The 23,662-nt window shown below is 37.6% G+C and overlaps 1 protein-coding gene across 2 annotated transcripts in view; it reads left to right on the top strand.

Moving 5' to 3' along the window:
* Positions 1 to 23,662, top strand: part of LOC131072721 (nuclear pore complex protein NUP93A) — a 94,984-nt gene that overhangs the window by 61,022 nt on the left and 10,300 nt on the right. For both annotated transcript variants that reach the window (XM_058008967.2, XM_058008968.2), the window contains 5 exons: positions 741 to 794; positions 959 to 1,042; positions 14,954 to 15,040; positions 15,128 to 16,033; positions 22,982 to 23,163. In XM_058008967.2, the coding sequence (XP_057864950.2) occupies positions 741 to 794; positions 959 to 1,042; positions 14,954 to 15,040; positions 15,128 to 16,033; positions 22,982 to 23,163 (1,313 nt within the window). The remainder of the gene's footprint in view (positions 1 to 740; positions 795 to 958; positions 1,043 to 14,953; positions 15,041 to 15,127; positions 16,034 to 22,981; positions 23,164 to 23,662) is intronic.

A 23,662-nucleotide genomic window follows, 5' to 3' on the forward strand; every position in this document is an offset into this window, starting at 1 on the left:
TGTCAATGTAATGTCCTATTTGAGCATCATATGAAATAAGAAAGGAAGGAGTATTTGGTTGCATCTTCATTCATGATTTTCTGAGGATGTATGCCAATTGTTTGTCATAATGTCAGCTAGCTGTAAGTTCATGTGTGTGTGCCTAATCTTATATAAAACATCATAAGATGGTCGTATATGCATTCCTAGTAAACATTCAATCAATAGTAGTTAGTAATAGTTGTTAAATCACGAGAAATATATGTTGCATGACCTCCATATCAGACTGAAAATTTCTGAGACTCTCTGTCAGCATAACACGCAAATACCAAACAGCATAACACGCAGATTGAAGAGTCAAGTTTTCAGTAAATATTCCTTGTTTTTTCAGTCAATTCACTACAGGGGATATTTCATTAAATAATTGGTTTGGACTGAGCTTGGATAAGTTCATTTGCATAAAAACTAGAGACGCAATAATCTGTAGGGTTTTGCAAAAATAGTCATCAAGTTGGACCTCTTTGCACATGCTTCTGGAGTTGTTAGGCAATTGCACCAGATTCGTATGACTAGGTTACTAATGTTGATTTATTTGATGACAATGCCCATTATGTTTGTTGAGTTACTTTCTCTCACAATTTTAATATATTGAGAAAATAATAATGTGTTGCTGTGAGATTTAGTAAACATCCTTGAATTTTGTAAGCTACTCTGTTATACTTTCTGATTAGCCTAGTATTTATCCGATTACTAAATTGCAGGCTGCCCTTGGAGGTGCTACTGGGAATTTACAACGGATTCGAGCGTTTCTGAGGGTATGAACATTTCTTGTTCCCTATCATTCTGAATTAATTGCCAACCTATAGAGGACCTTATAAGTACAATTGCAGAAATGTTGATAGATTTCACAAATTATGAAATAAAACCTCATGACTAAGTATCAAGTGTATTGTAACATTTCAATGAGTTTTAATTTCAGGTTCGTCTAAGGGATCATCCTGTACTGGATTTCGATGCATCAGATGGACGTAGACATCCTCCAGTGGACACCACATGGCAGCAGGTATGCACTATGTCAACCACTAAATATTTTCCAATTCAAAATGATATGACATTTCATTCAAGGTGAATTTGCACACATGATAAGAATTAAATATATGCATTGTGATGCATTTTCATTTATCATTTGGAACTTAAAAGATCAATTTTGTTTTGTTTTGTTTGCATGGTTTTCTTTTGGTTGCTACTGCACAAGCAAACAGATTCTCATTGGTTCTGTGTTTGTATTTTTTCTCCATTCTTAACAAGAGGCACCATCCTCTCAATGCATTTGTGAAGACCTCCTAGAACCTCTGTTTTAGTAATAGATGACCCCTGTTAAATAAATCTTGCATTCAAGACATAGACAGCTGCATGTAATGGCCTATGGAAATGATAGTCTCATCTATGGTCTTTGGTGTTCCTTATAGGACATTATTGGGTCTTCTTGTTCTGTTGGAAAGCTCTAATGGTCTCATTGGCCCTATCTGTGGTCTTGTAGACTTGGCTTGTTATAAATCCCACCTCCTATCTCTTATTTTCTTCTATCATGTTTCGTCCTTTATTATTCTTATGTTTGCCCCACTTCTATCTTAATCCTTTTCTTGTATCCCATATAATTTAGGTAGTATGTAAATATATTATTATCTTTCCTATAAATAAGAGTTGTGCATTCGAGGAAGCATGCCCAGTGTTTTGAGTACTATTATAAGAGGACGTTTCTCTGTGGCAGTGGCAATGCAATGGGGTATTGCCTCTTGAATTTTTAAATATGAATTAAAGCTTCTATGCTGGTGTGCATATTTCATCAAGAAGTTTCCCTACAAATGGTCTTAGAGCATTATCTCAAGCAAAGGTTTTTGTTTTTTTTGGTTTCTTTATCCATTGGAATAGCTGGCATGTATAGTTTAATTGGGACTTGCCAGGAACATTATCTTATTTTTTTCAAACAATTTCCAGCCACTACTGCAAGGGTCAAGAGAGCAGCTCCATTGTCCATACCCACATGGTTAGGTCACATTCGTTAGCCACATTCATTTGACAGTCCTGTATAAGAAATCTCTAGATTCCCTGCACTAGATAATCAAACCTTGCTTGAAGTGGAGGTCAAAAAGTTTAATGGATTTGGTGTAAAAAAATGGTCAAGTTAGCTCCACCAATAATTTTCTCTCCAATCACACAAGAAAATAGAAGATTACTTTTGGAGCTCTGCATCTGGATATGGAATCTCTACTTGAAATAAGTTCACCGAATAGATCACAACTCACTATGATAACATCTGAAACAATTACCATATCAGCTGCCCATCCAAGTTGTGTAAAATTTGAGCTGTACATCAGATATTTGAATGAGGGCATTAGGCATGATGTAAAGATCTTTCATCCTCTAGGGATAACTAAGGCCATTTATATACAGCATAATTTAAAAGTACTAGGACATGTAATAGGTTCCCAAAAGACTAGTTTTGAATGCTGCTGAAAAAGATAACAGTAGAATTGATCATTTTCTTCCTTCCACTGTTATAATTTCCCAAAATGAATATAAAGAATGTTAGGAGAAGGGTTTATGTAAAAATATAAGAAGGGTTTCAAGGGGCATCAATGTGCCAATTTACATTGTTCATCCTAGAAAATGCTTTAGATTAAGGAAATGGAGAACTCAAAGGAAGTTCTAGGTGATGTTCAAGATGAAGAGGGTCTAGATTAGACCACCATTTTTTTGCATGCCTTAGCTGGCCTTGCCGCATCTCATACATTGCGAACCCAAAGTTATATCAAAAAGTGAAAGGTTGGTGTCTCTATTTTCTCAAGTAATATTCATAATTTTTCTTGACAAGAAGTTGGCTGCTTGCTAAATTGCTTGCCTTACTTATCTAAAACTTTTCAGGTTATGATGGCCAATGGAGGCATAGGTTTGTGTATAGGACTTTGCTACATCGTGAAGTTACCAATGAGCAGGTACTAGCTGGCCATATCAATGCATTCTCTCAGTATTGGTGTTGTGGACATTGTATTAGAGGTTCAGATGATTTAAAACAATCATTCTTTGAGTGTTCCTTGTGGATGGGGAGGAGATGATTCCCTAGTTTCGTGTTTCTTAAAATTATTGGGACATCTCCATGGCAATCCTGAAAAAGAGGACATCCTTATTTTTAATTACGTTAATAACATGGTTGAGGGTGTTCGCTACATCAAGTGCTTATAACATTACACCCAGATACAACTATGATGATGATACTAAGAAAGAAAGGTATGCAATATATAATACCCGAAGGGGTGCGACCAACCGTCGCGTCCAACTGCCCCCTTCAGGACGACTAACTAACTGCCATAACCCATTATTACACACGATAACATAACATAACATAATACGACCACCTATAATGAACAGAGGGATGTTAGGCGATACCCAAAAGGGACATCCCTTGGTTTTGGTTGTGTAGGGAGAATTCCTTAACATCTCTGAGACTTCATCATATTGCAAATGCTAGAGTATCTCCATGCCATACATTAAAATAGAAGAAAACAGAAAATAATGCAAAACAAAAGTAACATTCTAATTTAACTAAAAACCTAACAGGATGCCTTACGAAGGCCTCCCAACCCAATAAAACTGTTTGGATTTGTAGTTCCACACTTTCTATAGTTGCTTATTTTTAGGTGACCAAAGTGGGGTCTAAGGGGAAAAGAAAAGCCACGTGTTCAACTTCCAATTTGCTAATGGGCATTTTTTATTCATAGGCTCATGATGAGGAAGATGATGCCCTTGGAAAACTCTTCTTTGCCAATGGCATTCCATTCTTGGTCGCTTGCTCTCTTTCCTTCAAGGAGGCTATTACCAAGATGGCCAAAGTAGGTATTTATATGTCTCTTAGGGAGACATAATTTTAGACCACTTGCTTAGATAGACATTATTCCAAGGTGAATATGTTGTTGGAGGATATAAAGGCTATATAGGTCTCTCATGGCTGCAACATCATCATGAATGGTTGGACAAATATTAGACACTGCCTACACATTGATATTATAGTTTCATTTAAGGTTAGGTCTTACTTCTCAAGAGTGATTGATTGCTTAGGAAAACACAAGGATGCAGAGTTCCAATTCCAAACGTTGAGAGGTGCCATTGAGTTTGGTACTCATAGTGTAGTGCAGATGGTTATTGATGCAGCATGTGTATAGATCAACAAACGAACTTATCAAGTCTATCTACAGGGACATCTATTGGACCCCTTGGTGTGTGCATGTAATGAACAATGCATTACATTGAAGGACATTGACAAAATTGAGTCTGTCAAGAAGGTTATTGTGGATGGGAGGTGCAAATGTTCATTTGCAAGTTCCAACCACCATACCTTGTAATTATTTTGGTCCTTTACAAATAAAGCATTCCTCCAATCAGTTGAGACCCACTTTACTTCATTCTTCATTTAATTGTAGAGGATGCTTGATTTGACGGGGCCTTTGCAAATTATGATAATGACAGAGGAGTGAACAAGGTGAGGGGCATTTAAGAGTAAGACATAACAGGGGAAGAGTATGTAGTCTGTGATATGTTCTGATCAAATGTGATATAATCACATCTTTGTATCTTGACTTTGTAGTATCATCAGATATGGAGATACTAGTCCTTGCCTTGGGAGATCTTGACTGCATTAATAGCTTGCTTGGGTAGATGAAGGCAACCATTTGTGAGAGACCCACATAGGAATTAGCATCAGTCTCTTTTGTAAACTTCAAAAATTAATATTGAGTAATGGAGCAATTCGATTGAAAAGAACTCTTACCACGTTGAGGTGCTCAATTGGGGCTCTAGTCAAATTGATATGAGAACATAGAAACAGAAAATGCACCCTGGTGTTAAGGAAATTGCTGTACAGGACTGAGTTGCAAAACTAGCAAGTATTTGAATAGTCGGGACTTACTTATTTATTAAGACATACATTCTTTAATCAAAATAGTTTGTCCTCTTCAGTGGGTTTAGTGCCCTCCTCCTATTGAGGAGGAACTCCACATTTTTGAATGTGACATTTCATAATTCTTATAGCCACAAAAATGAGTTCTTAAACAATAAATGTTTACAAAACTAATATTTAACTTAGTAATCGAAGTATTGCTGACATAGAATGCTTTTGTCACATGACATGACAGTAATGTTATGTCAAGCATGTTATTTCATAACAAACACTATAACTGATACCTTATTACAAAACATTGAAAAACCAGCACCTCATCTTTGTAGCAGTTTTCCTCTTTGGAGCCATGTGTAAATCACTCAATTTGGTTGAAGTGAGTCAGTATAATAATTTCTTTAAGACAATAGCAGCTACCTTGCCGCTACATTAACTTCAAGTTTGCCCAAAAATGCAAGCTGAAATTGCTTTTGAATGTTTTGTTTTATTATAGGAGGAGAATAACGCTTTAAGAGAAAACTATATTTATTATTCACTTAAATTCTATGTTTAAGGATTTTCTTCTTGATAGTCCATAATAACCATAGACGTAAATGATATTGATCCATAATTTTGTCAAAAACCTTTATGTTCTACTAGAATATCAAATAGCTTTTGGAAGTTGGTTAGATTGTGCAACAACTGAAACAATTCAAGCAAATCAACTAAACAGAAGTGCAGACACTCAGTTTTACCCTAGAAAGCCTCCAGAAATGAAGGAAAAAGCAGCTGGCATCTTCAAATAACAACTCTACCGTATTATGTTGCCTGGAAAATCATTTACAAAGAGGGGATTACAACTATAGAGCTGTTCGTTTTGTCTGTCAAGTCTCCTATGTACTGGAGCTGAGTTTTCCATTGTGTTGGATGCATACAAAATCTGTCTCCAACCTTCAGAACCTTGTATTAGACTTTCTAGTGCTTGTTATGTTATTTAATGTTGTTTGGAGTCCTCCTGTGCACTTGAAACCTTCTCTGGGGATTGAAGTGCCAAAAGCTGTGAGTGTCTGTTCACTTCCTCTGCTGATGAGTATGTTGCAATGAAATCACTACTTTCTTTCAGTCAAGACCATCCTGGTGATTATGGATCTGCCCTGGCAGCCACAAAACTGTTGCTTTCAACTTTGAAACTGCCTCCTGATGACAACCCCCAGTTTGTGTTTGCCCTGAATCTTCGGAGATCCTTATAGATTAAATATGATTGGCGCTTGTGAGATTAGAGGCTGCACTAAAATTGTATGTAATTATTTGTATTGATCATATGATATTTGATCTGGCATATGATGATATGAATGAAGTTAAATTTAAAATTATCTCAATGATTATTGAAAGTACCTATAAGAGGTATAAGAAGCTGTTTGCAGGCGTAGGGGCCAATCAAATAAAATGTTCTGGCCTTTATTGGGGAGAAATTGGATAGACAGGTAAAGGTGGCTTACCTAGTGTCCTTTAGATTTTAAAATTGAGGCTATTAAGTGTGGAAAATTTCATATAATTTCAAGCTGACTTCCCCTAACTCTTGATTTGTATTTCATTATTGCAGCGCATCATTACTGTATTTAGATATGCATTTACAAGCCAGTTATAACTGGTTTTAAGGCTAGCGAATTGGTTTGAAGGAATGCAAACCTTTTCTAGTTCTTTTGAAGACTTCTGTTGTACCCATACAATTTTCCTTTTTGTACAGTGTCAAGTTTTGGAGTCAGTTTTCACGGCAAAACATTTTAAAACTTGCAGCAGGTATCATTGCTTGTTAGGACACATCATTTCAGCAGTGTGTAAGATATTTACCAATAAAATATCGATGGAAAGGTTTCTACAAGCATTATAGTAAGTTTACATTATTGTTTTGGGCATTCTAGAGAAACCATGTTGGAGATAAACATCACTAAAAATTCAATGAGGAGAACAATACTGGTGAAGTGTGTCATTGCAGGGTCTGGAAAATGGAAATGATGGACAGTCAAGGAACATAATACGGCTCAGCGCATGCTATTATTCCATTTTCTAACAAAATATGCAAAACACAAAAAAATATTGATTCTATTATTACAAATATGCAAAACACAAAAAATATTGATACTATTTTTTTGTGTTTTGACTATTATTCCACTTTTGGACAGAAGGTTTAAAAAGCCAAAAGTGGCCAAGAAGATCAGCAGCAATGCTTGACATGGTTTTGCCTGAAAATAATTGAAACATAAAAAGAGGTGAGTTGAGTCCATGGCATGTGCCATTGGACACTATGGTCAAAAGTGATTCAAAAACAACAAAAATTGGTCATTTACCTGTCAAGCCCATGCCATAAAGGGAATTGACCAATAGATTATTTTAACACAAAGAAAAAGTGCCCATTAGCAGCTGAAGAGCATGCCACAACTTTTTTTGGGCAAAATTTGAAAAACACAAAATGGTCATTTCAGACTTGGGTGCAGCATAACAAGAATTGTGCAAATTTTATATTTAAACATCAATAAATTCTGAAGGTTATGAGTGCATGCATTGTAGGTTTTTTGACAAAAGAAAAAAGTATCATATAGTTTCAAAGAGCGCACCACGACATATTTGTTGCAGACTCTGGCATTTGTGTCAGTATTTCAGTAGGTCAGTGGCCCATTCAAATGATGTGGAAAGTTTGCCACACCAATTATTCATGATTGGAGGAACATTTGTAGGCAGTGACAACAACGTGTAACCTTTACAATCATCTTTAGCAATTTTTCTTTCATTAATTTGTGGTGAATTTTCAAGAGTTTCCGCCTATGTTCCATGGGGACAAGTCCACAGCAGTTTTTGACCTGTTTCTGTACCAGTAACTTTCTGGGGATGTGGGACTCCTCTGAAACATCCATCCGCTACCCCCTGCCAAAAAAAGAAACGTCTCAAAAATGTGGATATTGTTTGGGGATTTCTGGATGTCCAGCCATCTTGGGGATGGCCAGCTGTCCCCATGCTAAAAGGTTTTGATTTTTAAAAGAAAAAAAACAGAAAAGAAAAGATAAAAGCTAGAATGAAGGGGAGGAAAACCAAAAAAACCTGAAAGTAGTAGTATGAGGAAAACATATTGAAGTAAAATCCATGTAGTCCTCCGATCTTCTATGAGCAGCAATGATTTACTCAGAGTGTTGTTGCTGCAAGTGCAACATTTTGAATAGGAAATGTGTACAGCTGCTCAGTTGCACAGAAGAATGCGTGCAGAAAAGTTTTGCAATCAAAGAAAACCAGCAAAAGTTAAATGCTAATGCACAGGAAACACCAGTAACATGGCCAAAAGTGCAGATAATTTTCTGTGTATAGGAGCAGGAAATGCAGAATTATGGCAATATGTTAATCTTTAGTAGAAACTGGTATTAGAATATTGTAATGTTTCTTTAATGGTCATCTTAGTCTTCTTAGTCATATTTAGTTAGTTTCTATTTTCAGCTTCAGTTTACGATTGTTTCATTTAGAAACATTGTCTTGTATTTATCTATTTAAGAAGACTTCGTCTCCATTGTTTAATACATTGAACATCGAATATTTTAACATGGTATCAAAAGCCGGTCTGAACATGTCTCCCTCACAGGAGGGCTCAGGATTATGGGAAGGCTTTTCTGGTTCTTTGTTTTGGTATGGATTTGCAAAGGTGGGTTTCTGTGTTCAAACCCATGAAGGGTTTTGACTCGTCTTCTTGGCAAAGATCGTGTAGGATTTTTGCATGCAGAATTTTGTGTACTCTTTTGGAGCTATAATTCAAAATTTTTGTGGGTTCGTAGATTTGTGTTCGTGGGCAATTTGGGTGCTGCATATGAAGATCGTGAAGGTTTTCCTATGTTTTTTCGTGCACACAAATTTTTGCTTTTTGTTCGCGACTGGTGTGTTTCAGATCTGCAACCTGCATTTGTATTCTGCATTCTGCAACCTAGAGTTTCAGATCCTGTGTACTTGTGGTCTAGGGCTTCGTGGAGTCAGACCTTGTTCGATGTCTTCATCTCCCTGGAAAAACGCGACTAGGGCACACAATCTGCCTCTTTGTTTGGTCGCTTGGAGATGTTTTGATGGGTTTTCATAATTTTTTTCCCTTAAAAAATTATTGGTGGGTTTTAATAAATTTTTTCCCTTAGAAAACTTCTGAACAGATGTTCCTGTCTTTGGGTTTTTACCATTTTTTCTTGAAAGAAAACGATGCTTTGTAATCTTCAGTTTTTGGGTTTGACGATTTTTTCCTCAAAAATCGTGGCTTCTTGCAGTCTGTTTTGGGGCATCGTGCTCATCTGCAAAAGTTTGTGGACGATTTATGTTATCAAAAAGTTTTCCAGATTTTGACAGGGTCAGTGGCAGGCTCATGTCGTAGAACATTTTGAGAAGAAGGGGGCAGCCTTCTCTGTTTTTCTCTGGGTAGTTAGAACGATGACATGACCATTAAGGGAGGGTATTAGAATATTGTAATGTTTCTTTAATGGTCATCTTAGTCTTCTTAGTCATCTTTAGTTTATTTAGTTAGTTTCTATTTTCAGCTTCAGTTTACGATTGTTTCATTTAGAAACATCGTCTTGTATTTATCTATTTAAGGAGACTTCGTCTCCATTGTTTAATACATCGAACATTGAATATTTTAATTTTTAACAACTGGCCATAAGCGAAGTCCCACTTCCATTTGGACACCACCTTTGGGAATTGCAAACAAAACCAATTTAATCATTTCCATAATAGGAATATAACATTACCTTTCAAATTCACAACACAAAAATGCCACGACGCTGTTACCACTAGAATTGATAACCACAAGAATGGTGCAAGATAAGGATTTTAATGCACTTATAGAGCATATTCATTCCACCACTCTCACAATGTAAATTGTTGACATGGTTTTTATTTCAAGCTCAATGAATGATATTATAAGGCACAATGGGATATCCCTGACATGCACATTGACAATGAGTTATGCAAGTTTTTTTTAAAAAAAAAATTGTTCAACTCTTACGTGAACTCTAATGTTAGTAATGCTATATATTAAAAACCTCTAATGTACATGATGAATGCCTTATCAAATTTATCAGAGAAATATTTGAAATCTCCCTGTATTCATAGAACTTATTCTTTTTTTTTTTTAACAATAGCCATCCCCTTGCCATCCCCTAAAATGGCCTCCAAAAAATCCTTCCTCAAAATGCGTTCTCCCATCCCCTCAAATAGCCTTCGAAAAATCGTTCCCTGAAATGCAGTTTTTCTCATATCCAAACATCTTGACAAAGAGTTGTTATGTGTCTTCAAGTATTATCAGCAAGAGGACTTTCAACAGTTTCAGTTTGCAATGTGGCATTGGAGAGGGGTTTTCCAATCAGATTGTTGCAGTTTGAGTCTTAGCACATTGTTTTTGGGCCTTTATTTTCCATCAATGATTGAATTATCTTTCCTGGCAACTTTTAATGAAGTTTCAGCCATCACAAGAAAAAACATATGAAACCAAGAGTCTATAATTTACTTCAATCTTCATCCAAGGAGCTTCAGGATCAATAGTCTGATATTTGTCAGAGGAAAATGTGTGGAAGGTGATTAAACTTAGGACTCCCAAAACAAGTTGCAGATTTGTTTGAAATCTGTTTCTCCCTGTGTAATGGTGCTTAAGGTGCTGCAATCAATATTTTGTCAAGTAGCCATTCGAAGGATGAATTATCAAGATAAAATTTTTAGTGAAACCTAGGCTTCGAATTTTACAAGTTTCCAATGAAGAAGTCAAATTTGAGTGATCTAGATATTTTGGTAACTACTAATTTGTTATTGATCATTAGGGTTTTAATATTCGTTATGATGACCATCACCATGGTTAGAGCATCGGACTAGTTATTTGTAGCCATGGCCATCACTAGAGGATAGCTATTCTAAGTTGATCTATTCAGATACATCCTATTTCGGGTTTTCTTGTTTAAGACTATCATTAGCATAGGAAGTGCAGTTTTCTTTTTATTTATCTTGAATAAATCACATACAAAATTTAATTAAAAAACTTATAAGAATGTGCTTAAAGAAGGGAGCCACCTCCCCAGATACATCTCCCCCTTCCTGTGAAGGGACAATACAAATACTCCCCCCCATTCCCCTCTTATCCTTCTTCCATTTCACCTCAATCCATCCATCCGCTTTGGTATTCTCCAGTAATTTCAGATTTTGAACCCCTACATCAACCAACTCCTTAGCAACTTGAGGCCCATCAACCAGCCCTGCTACACAACCCCCCTGAGATCCAGAACCACCCTCCATCTTTTGTTCAGATACATTAACAACCTGTACCAAACAACAACCCAAATGAGCACCGCCAACCACCACACCATCCGAGCCACAAGCTACACCTTGCATATTATTTGTTGGCTCTACGGCCTTTTCACTGGTATCTTTGATCAAACCCCCCATATCTTGGGGGGTGCTCGGATCCCCCTCCTCATCCACCGTGTAAAATTGTGGGGTAACCTCTTTCCACCATGATGTTGGTTGCTTCACCCTACACCTAGCACAAGAATCAACATTGTGACCTGTTTTAAAACATCTCCTACACCTAAAAGGAATCCCTTCATAGTCCACAGATTGAAGCCAACTACTTTTTGATGATGAAATGGAAATCTCCGAAGGGAGATCCCTAGATACATCAATTTCAACTACTAAACGAGCAAAAGTAGTATGCAACAAATTTAGGGAGTCATCATCAGTCATGAAAAACTTATCTAAAGAATTTCCAATTGCTTCAAAATAGGAATCAAACCAAAATTGCATTGGAAGGTTTGGAAGCCTGATCCAAACAGGAGTACGATCGAAAGACTCGTGACTCAGGGTTGAAAGCCGGGTGCCAAGGTTTCAGCATCAAAGGGTGACTGTCCTCCCAACACCAATGACCGTCACCAAGAACTTTGTTTCTGCCCTCCACATTTTGGAAGACCACAACGTAAAAACCACGAGCATGCGGGTAAATCTGCACACAGCTTTCCACAACCATGCGGGTAAATTTGCACACAGCTTTCCACAATGGGTTCCCAATGAATTGAAATCCATTTATGCAAATCACCAAGACTTGGCCAGAGACCCCTAAAGCGCCCAATAAGCCCTAAAGCTGCAAAAACCATTTCATTACGCTCAACCTCCTTCTCAATCTCCTCCGACAACTTCATAGTAACCGGCTTAGCCGCAAGAACCAAAGCTGTAGCAGCGGGGTCCAAATTTCCCAGACCATCAGATTCACCACATGGTATGACGGTGATCCCATCGATCCGTTCTACCCTTGACACCTCTCCCCATCGATCGTACAAACGTTGAGCAAGGCCACAAACGGGAAAACCCTAGATCCCGTCGGTTAGAGACACTGCCATCATTAACAGCAAAACCCTTTTGGTTTCGCAGTGCCCCAAAACTGCCTTTCCAGTTTCGTTGCGACTCCACACCATTGCAATCTCCCTTCACCATGGAAGCCCAGCTGAGAGCCCCCCCGTCCAGGAGGATTTCCGGCACGAAACTGCCCATTCACAGAAGCCCTAGCTTGCGGAGCATACCGGAGCGACATCGCAGACACTATTAATATTATTATATTGAAATGAGAGTTGTGCTGATTTGATATATTGATAAATATATTTTTCGGCCAATTTGTTGATCACAATCTTTGTAGGACGAAGGTGGGGGGGACATCCATAATCAAGAAAGTCTCTCTATAGGTATGCTGATAAATTGAATGAGCGAAATAGTTTTTTAGTGTACAGACAAGGCCTTCCTCTTTAGAGACCCAAGGAGGGAACATGCCAAAAGATTGAGTGTATGCTTGTAATAAATAAACGTAAACTTAAAGTTCTTTTCAAGACAAAAAGGTGGGTAAATAATTAAGCTTGAACAATGCATTGAAGAACCATTGGTTTACAACAGTATAGACAGCGAAGAATGATAAGATTGGTCTGTCTTGATATGTTCCAAATCAATAGACCCTGAACTGTGGCCACAAACATTATTTTTATCAGGAGTGGTGTGTGTAATGATTTTGCTGAAGTGATATACCTGAAGTACCTGAAAGCATTGCTGCATTAAAATGAAGCAAAGGCATAAATAACACATGCAAACACAGGTTTTAGACTGAAGAAAGAAAGTGTAGACTGATCCCCAAATTAGGTGTAGTCTCTTGTGAGATACCCTAATTTGCATAGGTGGGGAATTGTGACTTGGAAAGAGCATCCTCAGAAGTATGGAAGATCATGGCCCTAGTTTAATTATGCTTAACCAGAAGATGGCAAAGCTTGCAGAAGTGAGTAGGGGTATCTAATTCACACTGCAACCCTCGTGACAATGAGAATGTAGGATCTCATCTCAGAAAAATAAAGCATCATGATCAATACAAGATACACTCAAGGTGCAATCTTCATCAATAAGATTGCTTTACCTAAGAAAGTTTTGCTCATCTCTGTAATTCCATTAAGAGAAGTCACTGAGAGAAAAAGCCTTGTTTGATCTCTTGAAAATACTAGACAAATTGAGGGAGTCGATGGGTAGTCCAAGACAGGTCAACAATTGACTCATAGCACCTCACGATGGCAATAATAAAGAAAGCCTTTTTTGATCTCTAGTAAATACTAGACAGATTGAGGAACTCCGTGGTTTGTCCAATACAGGCCAACAATTGTTTCATTGCACTATATGATGGCAATAATAAAGAGCTCTGAGATGATACTCATATCACATAATCTCTACAAGACAGAGTAGTTGGATACACATCTGCCCCCTCTTCGGGTGCACGTACCTGTGTATCCTATATGGATACAAATACGATACGGTGCAGGTACACGTCAGATACCGTATACTGGGTGATTTAAATTGATGTAAATTTTCCTAAACTCAAATTAAAAAAACTTCCAATCATGCAATTTTTTCAATTTATTTTTGGTATAAATAAAACCGACACCAAATGAGGAAAACAATGAAATGCTTTTCTATTTCAATGACCCATTTTTTGGGTTATCTTTCAATGCAACTCACTATGTTTTGCATATTGTAAATTGTTAAATCAACTTATATTATTTATGTAGCAATTATGTGTCTATTGCTCTTAAAATAATGAAAGTCTCCTCAAGTAACCTAGTAATTGTGTTAAATATATGAGTTATGTTTTTTTTATGAGTGTTGTATCCAGCTGTATCCATATTGGGGGTCTTTGAAAATGGCCGTACCCATATCTGTATCTATATCTGTGTCGATGGAACTTTGCTACAAGAAGAGATGTTTGTGCAATGTCCAAGTTGGTTCCAAAGGATGCAATTTAGCAACAGTTATGCACTCCTTAAAGTTATCCCTAAGTCGTTGCATTTGTGATGTATGATTTTTGCCATGATTTTAATTTTTTTCATTTTTGGTAGATTTTTGGTCCCTAATGCCGAAAGGACAAAAGCTTGAACTGTTCATGATGTGGTTTTGTGTATATGATTGGTGTTTTGGGCCTGCTTTCTTGTTGTGATTTGTTTAGTATGCTTTTTGGAGTCACTATGGTTAAAAAGTAATTATTATGCTCTGATATGAAAAAATGAAGGATCTGTAAAAGTAGAAGGGACAAAAGCTTTGAACTGTTGATGATGTGGTTTTGTTTATATGATTGTTGTTTGGGGTCCACTTCCTTGTCATGATTTGTTCAGTATGCATTTTTGGAGGCTATGGTCAAAAATCAATTATTATGCTTTGATATGAACAGAGGAAGGATCTGTGAAAAAATGCCATCTTGAGTTCTTCAGTGATTTTCTATTGATCATTTTGGTTTTACCAGTTCATCACATTACTTCATTTGTTATTATTTCCCTTTCTTTTCTTTGGCAGAATACTTTGCTGTTTAAGATGCTTTGAAACAACTGTTCTTTGTTAAGTATAATTGTGAAAAATACTGGTTCAAAGTGCAACATTTCTAGCTGAGTTTTTTCTTATGTAATTTGAGGAGTGAATATTCTTTGGTGAAGGCAATTGCACAAGAAGAATGATGGAATTTCTCTGCAGATATACTTTTGCTTGAGGACTGGTTATTATGATGAAGCCAGGTCGGTAGCACAGTCTTCTAGAGTCAGCCAAATGTTTGCCCCACAGGTATGTCCCTCATTTTTTAATGCAATTTGAGTAGGAGTTCAAGATTCACAGGATATTTATTTGCTTTATTTTACTTTTCCTTGCCAGCTTGCAGAATGGATATCAAGTGGAGGCATGGTTTCTTCAGGAACTTCAACATTGGTTGCAGAAGAATGTGAACGCATGTTAAGACTGGGAGATCGTGCTGGGAGGGCTGGGTATGACAAACACAAGTTGCTACTGTATGCCATTGTCTCTGGTAGCCGCCAGCAAATTGACCGGTTGCTTAGAGACCTTCCAACATTGTTCAGCACCATTGAGGATTTCTTGTGGTTCAAGTTAGCTGTTGTTCGAGACACTGGGGGTGCTAGTTCATCCTTAGCACTTGTTCCAGAAGGTCTGGCACCATATAGTTTAGAAGATCTTCAGAACTACTTGAACAAGTTCGAGCCATCATACTACACGAAGAATGGGAAAGACCCATTGGTTTATCCATATGTGCTACTATTAAGCATTCAGCTGCAGTTAGCTGTTCAATATCTCACAAAAGAAGCTGGCAATGAAGGTTATAATATTGATGCTGTACATATTTCCATTGCCCTGGCTGATCATGGAGTCTTATCAGAGGGAGTTGGAAGTGGACACAAGCTTGGGATAATGGATGCTGTTGCTGAAATTGCGAGCATAATTCAGCAATATGGTTCATTATATGTAAGGCTAGGTAACCTGTCACTAGCATTGGAATACTATGCACAAGCTGCTTCTGCCATGGGAGGTGGTGCTCCTTCATGGATGGGCCACACCAGTGTTGATCAGCAGAGACAAAGAGAGATAATGTTGAAACAACTTCTGACAGAGATTTTGTTAAGGGAGGGGGGAATTATGCTTCTTCTTGGACCTAATGGGACTGGATCAGAAGGTGCTTTGAGAAGGTTTTTACCAGATAGGCAAACTCAACACCTCTTCTTGCTTGAAGCTGCTCGGCACTGTCAAGAGTCTGGCCTTTATGACAAGGTAAATGTTAGCTGTTTTCTATGAAGATAAGAAAAATAATGAATTACTTCTCTGGGATCAAAGGCCAAAAGAATTCCAGAATGCTTGACAGATCTGACAGACCTCTCTCTTGAACTTGATGAAGAGTAGAGCTTGTTCATGTTCTGTATCACGAGACTCTATCTTACTAGATCCGTGGGCCAAGTCGTTGGATCTGGGTCCAGTTCAAACAAGATATGTTCTCCGATTCAGTGTGGCAGGGAGCCATGATATATTTAGATATTTTTTAATAATTATTATAATATTATATTATTAATATTTATATACTCTAATATTTATGTTTTAATATATATATATATATATATATAAGCCCCTATTGTTTTTCACAGATCCATGAACCAACTTAACTAGGATCCAAACCAGAACTGGCAACATAGATGAGACTCTACTCTGATAGCCACTTTTATGTATTCATGTAATTTCCAGCATTGAAGGGCTCTGCCTTGCTTGGTTGACACACTTATTACTTTTAGCAAATTGAATAATGGTTTTTCTGTTTAGTTGCTTATTTAGATAGCTCTCTGTGTTGTCTTTTCTTGGCGTACTTGCTAGCCGATTGACCTATTTTGGTTACCAACAGATGCTTTTATGATACCCTACCCTAATTCAACATTGACAAAATTTTTCTTTGGTTTGTTACAGTCCTATCAGGATCATGCTTTTCTCTTACAATTATTGTAATAAATAACAATAGACAATGTTGAGACAATCCATGTGATAGGTTCAGCTGATTTTTTACAAAAACTTGAATAAGGTCAATTGTTCTTCTGATCGTGTCAGAAAATGTTTGTGTGCTGGTCAGACTTGCTTTCTTACTTGGCATCATGCTATGGTTTATTGAAATCATATTAAAATATGTAGAGTGTTTGATTGTTTGACTAATTACATTAATAATCTTTGAAAAGAAAGCTATGTTGAGCTGGTGAGGTGCATGTGATTACACAAATGGTTTTGTCAACTTATTCCTATTTAGTAGTGTTTCTTACTACTTTAAATCTAGGTTACCGGGTTCACCTCTGGGCCCCCCTGGTATGGGTCCGGTTCGACCTGGATTCGAAAAACCCAGAGTCGAACCCAGTCGAACCCGAGTGGACCCAGTCGAACCTGGGCGGCCCGTAAAGTCAAAAAACAATGCAAATTTAATTTTTTTTCAATTCTGCCTTGTAAAAAGTGAAAGTTATAACCTTAAAAAGCAGAAAATTAGACGTCTTAAAAAGGCAGAAAACTGATGCACGCCATGGAGTTCCGTGTGGGTTTGAAGGTTGTTATTTGGTGTTGGCGGCGGGGGCGCTGCCCCCAGACCCCCGCAAGGGGCACCCCGTTGGGGGCGTTGCTGGCAAAATCCAGGTCCTCAGTTTGAAAAATTAAACTTGGATGTTCTTAGTTTGAATCCATTTAATGATCAAACTTTAAATTGTTGAAAGTTGAAACAATGATACTTGAATATTTTATCATTTTGATATTAAACTTGATGTATATGATGCTGTTATGGTATGATCATGATGCTATGATTACAAGTTTATGTTGGTTTTGTTGTTTATATGATGCTATGTGACATGCTAATCTTAATTCATGCTTATAGGTTGCATATATATATAATTTACATGTTTTTGTACTAACGAACCCAAACGAACCCAAACCCCTTTTCAAAATTTTGCCATACTGGCATACCGGGTTCTTCGAACCCGAACCGGTAACTTAGCTTTAAATTAAAACATTTTTTAAAAATCACATTCCTACACAACCTAGAATTCAAAGGACATGCAAATAGATATAAAAGTTGGTGTGTACTTGCCAATTTTCTTGCAAGGCAAGCAATTTGCCTATGTTTCATGAACAAAGTTGGCTGTGAAACTTGTGACTTCCCTGCCAGGACTTGCTCGTACCTGGTGAGATCAAGAGGAAGACTTGGCTGTTGCAAAAACAAGAAAACCCTGCATAAATCCCTGATTTTTGGGTTTGTTTGTCATATTTGTCTTTCACAAAAGCAAGTTGGACGTATTTGTCATAATTTAGACACTTTATGTTCAGGGAAGGTTGCATTTGAATTTAAGTCGGACACATTGGAGTTATTTATGACTTTTTATTTGCTTCTATGTTGTGCTAGCCCTTTGGAAACTGCTCTAAATTGTATTAATTCATTTGGCACCTAAAGTACATGAGCCACACACCATGAAATTACAGGGTAGAAGTGGAATATGGTTCAAGGAAAACCTGCCTTATAACATTGTTCCATGGGGTTTTGGGGACAGGTTTTGGAGATGGGAGCCTTATAACATTGTTCCATGGGGTTTTGGGGACAGGTTTTGGAGATGGGAGGAACATGGACCCAAATTTGGGCATGATTTTTTCACTATGTTTTCTCGGACATCAAATCTTCATTATTTCTGACCATTGAAGCTGTGGCATCTGACTGGCCTGAATGCTGAGGGCTATGGAGTTAAATATATGAACTTCATTATTCATGAATTTTTAATCTGTTTATAGAAACGTCTTACAGCAATTGGCAGAAATAAGAACAGTAACAGCTTAGAGAATGTGCATTCAAGTAAGTAGAGAAAAACAGTAACAGCTGTTATAAATATAAATGTCTATTTTGCCCCGTGTAAATATTCCTTCTTTCCTCCAAGGTCAACCATTTGTATATGCCATCATGTGGATTGTCTATTTAAAGCAGTGTTCCACCGGCGTTGGGGACGGGGGGACCAACGGCCTGAGTTTGGGGACGGCGGCGGGGGTTGTGGTGGTGGTGATATAGTTATACATATACATATAGTACTTGAAAAACTAGTTTTGAAAAGATGTATGACAATATAACAGTATAAGAATTACATTTCAAATGAAACTATAGGAAATTTGAAATACTAAATTTAAATACCAAGATTTCTTCAATGCTAATTGTGTTGTTATATAGAGCCTAATCAGACTCGGAGGTTAAATTTTCCCTACTTCTATCGGTGCGGTTTCTGTCATGTCCCCATCTTTTTGATGCAATTTCCACATTGCATTTGATGAATAAAGACACTTAAAAATTTCAAAGTGTCAAAAGTTAATAAGGAAAAAGTAACTTTTATAAAGTTACTTTATAAGCCTAAGTTTCTTTTTTTAATAAAGGCTTATGTTTGAATAAAGTGCTATGCGTACCTTTTAATAAAGTGGCTCAAATCACTTAAATGACATGGCATGGTGGGACCCTTGTCATTCTTTAAAAGCCTTTAAGCCTTTAAGGTACGTGGACCTAAAAGATGCCAAGGAATATGCTTTTTTAGTTGGATATTCCATTTAGGGTTACACCACTCTTTGGAAAAGGTTATTAGACATTTTGGAGGAGGGAATTGGCATTATGTTATTATCAGAGTTACCCGGGGACGCGTCCCCGACTTGAAAACCCTTGTCCCCGTCCTGGGGACGTTTCGGGGACTTGGGGACGGCCAGGGGACGTTTCCCCCCGTCCCCAAATTGCCTTGTATTTTGAGGGGGCGACCCCGAAACGGGGGGACGCTTGCCCTAGCTTTGGGGGAAGTACGTACGTCCCGGGGATGACCGGGGACGACTGGGACGTCCCCAATCTGTCCCGGGGACGGCCAAACGTCCCCCATATCTAAGGCCATTAAAAAATATTAAAAAAAAAAAAAAAAGTTGTATTTTCAATTTAAATTTTTTTTTTTCTAAGATAGGTCCCTTATTAATTCAAATTGTTATTAAAAATAAAAAAATTAAAAGATAACATTAATTAAATTTTAAATTTATTAATTTAATTCATAATTTTGACAATGAAACTATATGGCAGCAGTGTAGCCTTTGGGCATTTTGACACAGAGATTAGAAAATCGCCCAAAAATCGCCAAACTCGGCGAGTCAATAGAAAAATAACACCTAACGCCTTTATTAAAGAATAAGTTTTTTTGGCCTCGCGGGGCGCTGCCCCTCGACCCGGCCCTGTATCGCGAGTTGTCCCTTGACCCCGCAAGGGGCAATGCCCCTTGACCCCGCAAGGGGCAATGCCCCTTGACCCCACCTTGGGGGTGTTGCCCCCAAACCCCCATTGAAAAATATGGGGGGAAACTGCGTCGATAGAAGTGGGGAAAATTTAACCTCTTTGTTTGGACATTTTGTATGTTATTTCTTTAATATCTATTATGATATGCATATTGACAATGTGAATGAATTGAAATTCTGATTTATGAATGCATAATTGCATATTGTCTATTGAGTATTAACAATGTTGTATGTTCAGAATTTACATTCTAAAATGTTTTCAACTTTTCATAGTATCATACACATGCTATATCCATGTTTTATTGTTTTCATATGAATAAAATGTATGTATGCATGCTTTATCCATGTTTTCATATGAACATTTAGAATTTTGAAATTTTCCTATATATTTTAAATTTTTCCTATATTTTATATAGCGGTCCCCTTTGCCGTCCCCCTCCTTCCCCAAATTTGGCAAAAAAATTTGCCGTCCTGGAAACGCTTCCAACCGTCCCCTGCCATCCCCGTCCCGGAAACTCGGGGTAACATTGGTTATTATTTTATTTTTGATTTTCTCTGCTCTGCATTAGCAGCAGAAATTGCAGGTGTTTGGAGGACGTAAACCCTCAGATCTGCATTGGTAGTGGAGGTGTACCCACTAATTTGCCCACGTGGGACAAGGATGTGCCTTGTCTAGACCCAATGGGGGTCAATTTAGCAACAAAACCAGCCCAACAATCACCATTAGGTATGATACATCAGTTCTGAGTAGTTTATTTTGAAATTACAGCAAGTGTGGGTTTCATAATTGCAGCCGTACCATTCCAGGCTATGTCGTACCATTCTAGAGGGCTGTGCATCAATTTTAAATTAAATGGAGGGTTCTAACTCCATTTCTTGTGCTTGATCTCATTGTTGGGATTAGAAAGGGTAGTGTGGAAGAATTCACAATCAACTGACTAGATTTGTGATCAGGGTGAGCAAAACAGCGGGAAAAGAAGGTCAAAATTGTATAATTTTGCCTGGCAAAGGTTGGATTTCCAGCTGGTAATTGGGTTCTTGCCCAATTTGTTATTGGTAATTCATCTTATGGCAGAATAAACAGATTGGATTCACTGATCTGCTCCTACATCACCCTTCTCAACTTGTATCCATTTTCTGGATAGCAAACCAGCTCAAACCCTAGCACTGGATCCTTGGTATGTTTTCTGCTTGTACATGTGAATGTTATTTCACTTCTAGATGATTGTAATCTGCTGTCATGTAAAAAATCAGAAGCTGATCTCTTGATTACAGTTCATTTTTTATGTTGTTTCTTGTCATATGTTGCAAACCCCATCACCAAAAAACAAGACAAAAGAAACAAACTCTTCTGCATCTTCTGTCTAGTCTCTAAGAACACCAAAAAGGCTCCAAAATATATTTTATTAAATTAAAATGTAAACAGGGCAGCAAAAGACTTATTTAGGGATCTTTTAGTTTCCCCCTATATTTTTCGACGGGGGTTTGGGAGAAGTACCCCTAAGTTGGGGTCAAGGGGCATCGGGTGTTATTTTTCTATTGGCCCACGTCCAATTAGGGTTACCCCTTAACCCCCAAAAAACTCACTTTTTAAAAAATTTTTAATTTGAAACTTTGAATATACGTGGGGGCGACGGGAGACGTCTGGGCGTCTCCCCATCCCTCGAGAGACGTCTGCACACCTCTCGAAGGACGGGGAGACGCCTTGACGTTTCTCAAGGAGATGTGGAGACGTCTCCCCATCTCCGGTGGCGCTTGGGTGGCGGTGGTAGGATGGCGGGGGACGTCGCGTCCCCGTCCCCGTCTCCGAGATGCGGCCAAAAAGGGGGGGACGCGTCCCCGTGGAACACTGATTTAAAGCTTTGTCACAAATCAAAATTGTCATCATGACATAAAGAAATGTTGGTTTTTATTTGAAATGCTTTTCAAATAAAGAAATGAGAAATGACAATTATGCTGCCCAGAATGTGGGGACTTCCTGGAGTTTCCCAGACAGTTTAGTGACTTCTTAAATTCTGCAAGCCATCTTATCAATGTCCCCAATGGTGGAGGGAGAAGGGGCTGGGCATTCTGGACATGTCCCTACTCTGGTGATGGTGGTGGGGGGACATTTTATCCCTATGTCCGTCCCTGTTTTGAAATTGTAGCATTTTGAGGGGGAATATCCCTCTGGAACTATGCCTTTCAACTAGTTGCTGCTGGAACTGAATGCAATACGATAGGTAATCTAATAGTATTTAGTTTTAACTTAGATGGAAATGTTGTGGGTATGCTATCACTAGGGGAATATGGTATATAATAATATACCATGTTCACAGTAAGTCCAACTTTCAAGCAGTTTCTTTGTAGTGCCCATAAAATGGAAGTAGTGCATTGATGATATTTAGAATGTATATACATCTTTTTAGTTTTGCAGCTATATCTAGTTCTTGATTGCCTAAAAGGTAATCTCCACTTTCAAGTAGTGCATTGATGATATTTAGAATGTTTATAACTGCTATTCCTTGTTGTCTTTGTAGTGAGCACTAAAGTTTGACACATAAAGTTAGTTGTTGCTATGCTTTTCTTGGCTTCACTGTCTTCCTTGTTTTACAATTTGATTTTCCTAAATTGTTCTATGTGTGCCACATTTCATTCTATGTATTATTTTCTAATGTATATTCAGTTTTGTGTGGATTTTCAGAATTGTACACATTGCCAATATTTATATACTTTTGTAAATTTGATTGTATTGAGTCATTCTCTATGTTGTCTTTCATTCTATCTTGTGTTTTTAATATAAATTCAGTATTGAGGGTACTTCCAGAACCTTACACATTGCCAATGTTTGCATACTATATCTTCATGTTTTGTGTAAATTTATCCAATGTTCTGTTTTATTCTATATTCTAATTTTCTTAATGATTGCAGTCTGTTGAAATTCAAAAACGGGTTGGGGCATTTGCAATGGCTTTACAGACCATAAATAATTGCCTCTCAGAAGCCATTGGTGCAATTGCACGAGGTCGGGCTGATGGAGATACTAGGACTGCTGGTCTAGTGTATTCGGGCAATGATATTATAGAAGCTTACAAGTTTTCTGGAGTAACAAGGTAAGCTAACTTTTTTTTCTCATCTTGTATTGATTTATGTGAGACTTAATGAAAATTTTATGCATTTAATCCTCATATGGGAATAAATTTTTAAGTGTTTTGCCACCATTTGAGTTCTGACAAGCATATAGTCACATGCAAAAGAGAAAAATAATCGTGTACATGCCTTACGCAGCTTGATGGTGTTTCTTTCATAGGAATAAATTACAAAATAATAATGTACAGATCTCAGCTGGGGCATGCAAAAACTGATTACAATATCAAATTTAGAACCATTCTCAACCATATTTGCCATGAAGACTAATCATCACTAGATGCCGCAGAAGGGAAGGGATTGGATTTGAAGATAGTCAGAGAGGTGAGGCAAAAAAAAAGGTGTACCATATAAGCGGAGTTGCATGGAGATGCATACAGCATCGGATATGGATATAACAAATTTTCAAGATCCCCTGATCCCCTGATACAGATATAGCTAGATATGAAATTTATAGAAATATAC

The sequence above is a fragment of the Cryptomeria japonica genome, chromosome 5 (assembly GCF_030272615.1).
Source record: "Cryptomeria japonica chromosome 5, Sugi_1.0, whole genome shotgun sequence".
NCBI lineage: Eukaryota > Viridiplantae > Streptophyta > Pinopsida > Cupressales > Cupressaceae > Cryptomeria > Cryptomeria japonica.